This window comes from Mchenga conophoros, linkage group LG1, assembly GCF_057382185.1.
Source record: "Mchenga conophoros isolate Kocher_MC1m ecotype Shallow Benthic linkage group LG1, M_conophoros_male_GT1.1, whole genome shotgun sequence".
In the NCBI taxonomy this organism is placed as follows: Eukaryota; Metazoa; Chordata; class Actinopteri; order Cichliformes; family Cichlidae; genus Mchenga; species Mchenga conophoros.
The window spans coordinates 36,872,968-36,880,970 of record NC_140526.1 but is presented as its reverse complement, the minus strand read 5'-3'; the positions used below and the strand labels follow the sequence as shown (position 1 = coordinate 36,880,970).

Below are 8,003 nucleotides of genomic sequence, written 5' to 3'. Positions count from 1 at the left end.
GCTGTATAAATGCGTCACGGCTCATGTGTGCTCACTCACTCAGTTGACAATAATGGCTAACTGTAAGTGGAGTCATGTGTGGAGCTATTTCAGCGACTTAGGTTTTATGTTTTTGTTCGCATCCTTTAAACCCATTTGTTCAAATTAATAAATATGGTTATGAAAAAAGTAATGACATAAATTAGTGCTGTCAAGAGATTAAAAAAAAATAGAGATTAATTAATTATGATTTTTAATTAATTGATCTAATTAATCTCTTTTTTAATCTCACCTAAAAATAGCTGAGGAAAGCCCTCAACTTATTGTGGCAGACCAAAAGACTGATATAACAAAGAAAGTGACTTTATAAAGTCATTTATTGTTTAACAAACGTTAAACAGATGCAACCATTTACATACTGTTGTATTCTTTTGTAAAATAAGTGGAAAAATAAATACAAATAAAATCAAATAAATTAAGTGCTGCAAGTTAGCACATCAGAGTTGCTCTTTTCTGAGCAATACAGCACTGAAATTCCTCTGCTTCAGATAATGAAAAATAAAACTGACATTGCAGTGCTGCAAGTTAGCACATCAAAGTATTCTTCCATCACAAAAAAAAGTGCTGAACATCAAGCAATCTATTCTAGTAGGCTACAAATGACACAGCAGCTATGCTGACCACATGTGTCTCATTTTTTCTTCCTCAGCCAGTCGCTAAGACACACCAGCCTGGTAACATTTTCTGGAAGCAAGGCTGCCCTTTTCTTTTGCACTATGTGGCCTGCAAGGCTAAAGAGTCTCTCACAGGGTACAGAGGTAGCTGGGGAGGCCAGGTACTTTTGTGCTAGGACTGACAGCTTTTCATAGACTCCTGAGTGAGCATACCACCACTGCAGGGGACAGTCATCAATACTGATGCTGGGTTCTGCTCTGTAGCGCTGCAGCTCTCCAGACTCAATTCCATCTTCTGAGTCAGAGTCAGACCCCAGAAGGAGTTCGCTCCTCCTCTTCTTCTGAGCTGGTCCATCATCCTCTGTGGAGGGCTGGAGACTATCTGCTCTTCTGGGCTCTGCTGCCTGGAGCATATTCTCCAGAATGGTCCACACCTGAATGAATGAATGAATGAATGAATGAATGAATGAATGAATGTGATTAAAACTAAGTGCTTTTTTTAATTTTATTTAATCTTGTAAAGAACTTTGTGTTCCATATAATAAATAAAAGTTTGATTTGATAATGAATTGGACTCATTAGTCCAGCTTAACCTTATTGTCCTACCTGTTCCCTCTTTTCTCTTGGAAGACATTTCAAATCCTTAAACCGTGGATCCAATGCTGTGGCCACCTCGAACCATATCTCGTTGCCATTAGCTCGTCGTGCTGCCAGATCCTTCTGGAAGGCATTCTTGAACTTCACCACGTAGGCAGGATCATCATCAGTAATGTCCATGACACGGTACAGATGGCGAAAAGCAGGCAGCACTACAGAGCAAGAGACGTAGGCCTCACCACCCAGCAGCTCTGTCACATACCTGCAGAGGTGCAGAGGTTTGCTAAATAAACCTAGCTGGATTCATTTAAATCAAAGTGTAACTGATTTCCAATTTAATTGTCCTTAAAAGTTCCTTGTTATGTTCATTAATTTTGATTTTACACATGTAACAGTAGTTTATATAATTAAAATGGGAAGGTGTTTATTTGAACTTACTTGCATGGTTCAAGCAGGAGCTCCAGCCTCTGCAGTTTCGCCCACTCAGCTTCGGTTGGCAAGACCAACCTGTGGTTCTGTTGGTCCAACGTAGCCTGGACAGCCTCTCGGTTACATAGGAGGCGTGAGACCATTGCGAGAGTCGAGTTCCACCTGGTGGGTACATCCTGTATAAGTTGATCGCTCTTCTTTCCGAGTGCTACTTGTTGTTGGTTAAGTTCTGTGGTACTCGCAGGGCTTTGTTTAAAATGACCAACAATCTTGCGGCACTTTGCCAGTACACCGACAAAACCACTGCTATCGAGACATACCGTGATGGTCCTCTGGAGAATGTGAGCATTGCAGGCGATGTGCTCATATGGAAGTGCTCTCATAGCAGCCAGCATGTTTGCTGCGCTGTCTGTGCCAATGGTGGATATCTTGTTTTCAATACCCCAGTCATTTGCTACCTTGAGGAACTGTTCGGCGCATTTATCAGCAAAGTGCCTGGTTTCTGTTCTCATGACGGTCAGTGCAAATGAGTTGAGGTTCCACTCACTATCAATAAAGTGTCCAGTCACCCCAAAATAGCTGTGGTTGCCAGCTGAGGTCCAGTGATCTCCGGTTATAGCAACACAGTTGGGAGAATCCTCCGCCAAAATCTCAAGTTTGTTTTTCTTTTCGCCGTCGTACATTTTGCTGATTTTGGTCGTTACTGTAGTCCTGCACGGCGGCTTGTATGACGGGTCATTGGACGCAATTTGCAACACCTCTGTCAATCCTTCGTCCTCTACTATATTTATCGGCCTACAGTTCATCGCTATCCACTTGGCAATAACATTAGTCAGCCTGTCGGTCGCAGACTTGCTCATACGAGGGGTATTCTCTAGTTTTGTTTGGCGAAAAGCTTTGCTCTGGCTTGCTATATTGCTAACGTCTTCACTGCTAGCTGTTGCTGCACTCGCAGCTGGGTGCTTTGCGTTGAGGTGATAGGCCAAACTTGAGCTGCTTCGGTGGTAAGCAAACTCCTTCTTACACTCTAGGCAGACCACTTTACCTTTGTCAATGGTGCCGTCGGGGCGTTTATGAAATACAAATTTCCCGTTCATTGGGCCAACAACTCTCAGATGCGCCTCCATATCCACACTGTAAGCTAATCACCACTTCTCACCTTGACCTCACGACGTGACTCCACCCCCAACAAGTCAAGCACAAGGAGCCCAGCACATAAAAACGGATTTTATAACATAGCAACTCTCATACAAAATCAATGACGTCAAGAGATTAAAAATTAGATTAACGAGATTAAAAAACATAACGCGCTAAATAGCATTGTAATTAATTAATCGCAATTAACGCGATAATTTGACACCCCTAACATAAATATATGCTACAATAAATCGCTGTATGAGTTTAGCTTGGAGTAATATGTGCGTCCCTGCAATCACCTCATAACAATTCATTCAGACTAGATTTAGTCAGGTCAAGATGTAGAGCAATCAAACTGGAGAGGTATCATTAAAACATACTTGCAGTAAAACAGCCACTGCAGGCTTTAAATTATAAAAATACGACTCAAAAATATTTCATACACAATACCATGCATTTATCAAATGTTTGAATATTTAAAATGTATTTCTTCTATGATAATTCTTCATAATTTAACACTCTGAAAGCTATAATTTGAAAAACACTACTTTTGATTTAAATTTTCTTCCTCTGTGTCAGATCAGATGTATCGCACGTCACTAATTCAGTCTGCTGATGACACATCACAGATGCTGCTCTGCTAACATGCTCCACCCTCTGTGTTGACATGTTTTAGTTCCCTCCATTCTTCTTCAGCTTCTGTCAGGGCTCTCTGTGCAGGCAGACGGAGATGAGGATCCAAACGCAGGACTCATGGAGCCAAAATTGCAACTGAAAACCACAGCTTTATTGCTGGTAATGAACAAAACATGAACAGAACAATGAAAGCTGAGACCGGAAACACACAGGCAAAATCTGATGGTACAACGCAACACTGACACAAAGAAACACACCGAGGCAGTCATCAAGGAATTAGAGACAGAAGGGGAACACAGCTGGGAGGAATGAGACGTAACGAGTCAGGGGGAGCGAAGCTAGAAACACTGACATCAGACATAACCCTTCAAAATAAACCAGGAAACAATTCACAAAGACGCAGACTGAGAAACACGGACTTTACACAGAGGGAACACACGGGCAGAGAAGACTAAACACAGAACTAAACTAAACATGACGGCACAAGAACAAAACTTAAGAACTAAACCCTAAACCAGAATAAACTGAAACATAGATTTATAATAATAATCAAAACAGGATAACTAAAGAATGAGACATCAATCATAATACAGAAGAATACCAAAAACATAAGAAACTGAAAATGCTGGGTCAAAATGACCCAGAACCGTGACAGTTTCATACTTTTCATGACATCATTAAGATTACTGGGTTGATGCTGCTTTTAAAATTTCCACTGCACTTAAAATGACTTAAACAGGGCTCCAAGCCGCTGCCTTGAAAGCCACATTGATGGAGGTGAGAGAGAGAGGGCGTGACAGTCCAATATGAAAAGCGTTCACGTGGACCAAGCTGTTTGTGTGATATTTTAAAACCTCGACGTGTAAATTGAAAGCAGATCACGTGTGCTCACCCGGGTAGATGCGTTTTCTATTTCACGCTGATGACTAATGTGACACAGATTTCCTCAGTGTGACTGCTTTTTTAAAGTTTCCTCAAACCAGAGCTCAGTTCTCTTGCACCAGCATCCTTGCTGTGTAATGATGATGATGACTTTTCAGCAGACAATCTCATATACCTGTCTTTGACTCCTTTTTATTTCCGAGTGTCTCCCTGGTCTCCTGTTACTATCATAGGTGTGTGTGCGTGCCTGCTCATTCACCCTGATGATAGGGGGTTGCTGTCACAGTGCGTGCACAAACGTTCTTGTGCGACATTTTATGATTGTGACGGCAGGCAATCATCACGTCGCGCACACACACAGGCGGTAGTAATCTCTCCGTGCTGACATGACCGTCTCAATCTGTCGCTCTGCCCCGAGGTCTTCACTGCTGACTTGATTCAATTTGCCTCCATCAAAATGCAATTTCTCTGCTTTGCTATCACCACTCACCTCTCCTCCTCCCTCTCCTGCCTTCTGTTTCCTCCTTGAACCTCCCTTTTCTTTCTCCTATCTCACACCTTCAGTCTTTCTCTCTCGATGCCATTTACATTCTGTCTCTCGCCTCATCTCACCTTTCTCTGCCTCTCTCCATTTTCATCTCTCAGGTTGTGTCCTGATATTTCCCCGGGGTTTTCTGCTTGTGCTGTTTCTCTCTGGATGCCCAGGCTTTGACGGGAGAGACAGGAGGCAATAAAAACTTCTTCCTCTTCCCATGCCAGCAGAGGTTAGGGTTGTTGTGTCAAAGGTATAAAGGTTATATGGTTTGGAGTGTGGAGCTTCTCTTTGAGTTTGCTAGAAGGAAAGTCTTTGCTGGTCTGCAGGTTTCTAATAGATGATATACGTACGTAAAGAAGCTGAGAATACAACAGAGCTTTTTCCAGGCATTTTCCAACAGCATTAAAATGATATTAGAAATAAGAGATCAAGAGACTGAAGAGTACCCACTCAGACTAAGAGCATCTTAAGAAGCTCCAGAATCTGTTGAATTCATTTTCAAGTCTTTACTTGTGGATTAAGAAAACAGGTGAAAACAGTTAGGAGCTATTTGGAGAAAATGTGTATGAATTAGGACGATAAGAAAATAAATACAAATGAATTTGACAGTTATTGCCGGCAATGCGAACCGGTGGGTGATGGGCTCCGCCAGGGCTGCCCTTTGTCTCCGGTTCTGTTCATAATTTTTATGGACAGGATTTCTAGGCGCAGCCAAGTGGCGGAGGGCTTTCGCTTTGGTGGCCTCAGAATCTCATCTCTGATGGTTCTGTTGGCTTCATCGGGTGAGGGCCTCCAGCTCGCACTGGAACGGTTCGCAGCCGAGTGTGAAGCAGCGGGAATGAGGATCAGCACCTCCAAATCTGAGGCCATGGTTCTCAGCCGGAAAAGGGTGGAGTGCCCACTCCGGGTCGGGGATGAGTTCCTGCCCCAAGTGGGGGAGTTCAAGTATCTCGGGGTCTTGTTCGCGAGTGATGGGAGAAGGGAGCCGGAGATTGACAGCTTAGGCTGCTGCCCCCGCGACCCGGCCTCGGATAAAGCGGATGAAGATGGATGGATGGAATTTGACAGTTTATCTTTGTGTTGATCGTCCAACTGAATGAATGAAACCACGGTACATTTTTAACTCATCTCAGAAACTGGAACTGAGTCATTATGTTAAATAAACCCTTTGACAGATTTCCATTTCATAGCCCTTAGATATATATACAAATGGATAAAAGGTACAACACTGGCTTATGTTTACTGCCTTTTGAATCCTTTTAGAGCTCATACTAAGCATGCTTACTAATGCCAACTAGAACTGTTTGACATAAACTTCACATCTGGATGAATTCCTCCTTAACGAGTAAACAGGCAAGCAGAAAGTTAACAGCTTATAGCTTTCTTACTGTATGAAACCCTGAACAACAAGCTCCTCTCAAGAGAGCTAAAAAAGGCGGCGGTATGACAAGACAGAAGGAAATGATGACCTATTAATACCTGCTGTTAGCAGTTAGCCACCTACGTGCTCCACACTGCTGCGTTTTGATAAAACACCTCGACTGCATGGGGGGAAGAAATCTAACCTTGAGTGGAAATGCATCACGAGCTAAAAGTCACCTGCTTTGACATTAAGTGCAGCATCATCACGCTGCATTAAACTGTAAGTACTTAATAAATTCATATTAATTAAGGACAGAGTACTGCTGCTTAAATCTGAAGTGACAGAACATCAATTTATTAAATATCAATTAGTCAAAACATTTCAGAGTAGGTTATGTACACACAAGTCAGGGTATGCAGTCACTGCTAATGCATGCAGGCATTAACATAATAAGCTGTGTTGCCCCTTGTAACAATCAGACGCCCCCAAATACTGTGTGAATGACAGGCTGAACAATTACCAGTAGCTGTGAGTGATAATGAACATCCACAAATGGGACACACAACCGCCTCTCATTCTGTTAAAAAGTACATGCCAAAGAGCACAGATGAATCCACTGATTCGAGCAGAACACACCACAACATGTCGCTTTAATTTGCTGACAATAAGCCTACTCGTATAATTGTTAAATGTACTATTGAGCTTTCCAGACTAATGAGATTTATTTCCTTAGTATCAGTTGGTCCTTCATTAAGCCCTTCATTAAGCTTTCCAGTGTGGCTGCAGGTACAGTGGAGAAAATTTATCACACTTACTGCTACTTTGAACAGAGTGAAGTCCCCGTCTGATGATCACCAACATGGTACAAGCTGACCTGCTGGTAGGACTACAGGTAAACTTTTGAATTCACAGCTGGAAATATTGTGCCACTCTGATATCTCTGTGTTATTCCTATATCATCATAATAACACTGATCCAGGATCAACATTGCAATGATTTTGTCTGAGCATTAGCTGAGACGTTAGCTAAGAAGCTAGCTAATGCTATCAAACTCATTAGTGAACAACGCGAGTCCCCTAAATGTGTCATACAGCAAACCGAACTTGATAATATACGAGGTTATAACTAAAGGAAAAATAAATCTAGATGTAAAAAAACATTTAGTTAGTTATCGGAGATGTTTTGTAGTACTGGTTTTCCCAAATCTTACCTCTGACATACAATAATGTTTAAAGTGAAACTCCCAAAACTGCAAATCCAAAACAAAAAGTCAGAATATCATAAAAACTCATTAGAATGATGATTGTTTGTTTTGTTTTTCCCAAACCAACAACACGACTGGCCATTTATAATGCTGATCCCAGACCAGCGTTATTGTGATGATGCAGAAAAACGCCAATATGGGGACATCAGATACCCCGCTTCTTTTGCCAGTGAGTGTGTGCTCAGTACTGCTTTACCTTGACAGAATAGTGTCATGCGAAACATCTACACATTAGAGCTGTCACGTAAAATGTGACACAGCTACACATCGTGGGCCACTCAGTGCATTCAGGTTTCACATGGTCGTATATACTAATGAAGGAGATGTGGAAATGACGACATGTGTAACATCATCTACAACACATGTTCTAATTGTTATTTCATTCAGTGCAGTTTCAACTGTATAAATAAGATTTTCCAGCTAATAAAGACCAATCATTATAATATATTTGCAATTTTCTGCAACTGAACACGTGGAAATTCCCATGATGACAATACATACAGACTG

General features: G+C 41.8%; 1 protein-coding gene across 1 annotated transcript; it reads right to left on the bottom strand.

The window, feature by feature from the left end:
• Window positions 1-338: 338 nt before the first annotated feature.
• On the bottom strand, window positions 339-3,037 carry LOC146583744 (E3 SUMO-protein ligase ZBED1-like). The gene is made up of 3 exons (XM_085276725.1): window positions 1,689-3,037; window positions 1,260-1,512; window positions 339-1,087 (listed from the first exon to the last, which is right to left on the bottom strand). The coding sequence occupies exons 1-3, from the start codon at window positions 2,804-2,806 to the stop codon at window positions 671-673; spliced, it is 1,788 nt and encodes a 595-aa protein (XP_085132851.1). The 5' UTR covers window positions 2,807-3,037; the 3' UTR covers window positions 339-670.
• Between the last annotated feature and the right edge of the window lie 4,966 nt (window positions 3,038-8,003).

Bases quoted from the DNA above. Each gene is read 5' to 3' on its own strand.
- LOC146583744 (XM_085276725.1), bottom strand. From the start codon at position 2,806: ATGGAGGCGCATCTGAGAGTTGTTGGCCCAATGAACGGGAAATTTGTA. The intron at 1,513-1,688 runs GTAAGTTCAAAT...GCACCTCTGCAG, and splicing joins CTCCTGCTTGAACCATGCAA to GTATGTGACAGAGCTGCTGG. The intron at 1,088-1,259 runs GTAGGACAATAA...TCATTCATTCAG, and splicing joins CAAGAGAAAAGAGGGAACAG to GTGTGGACCATTCTGGAGAA.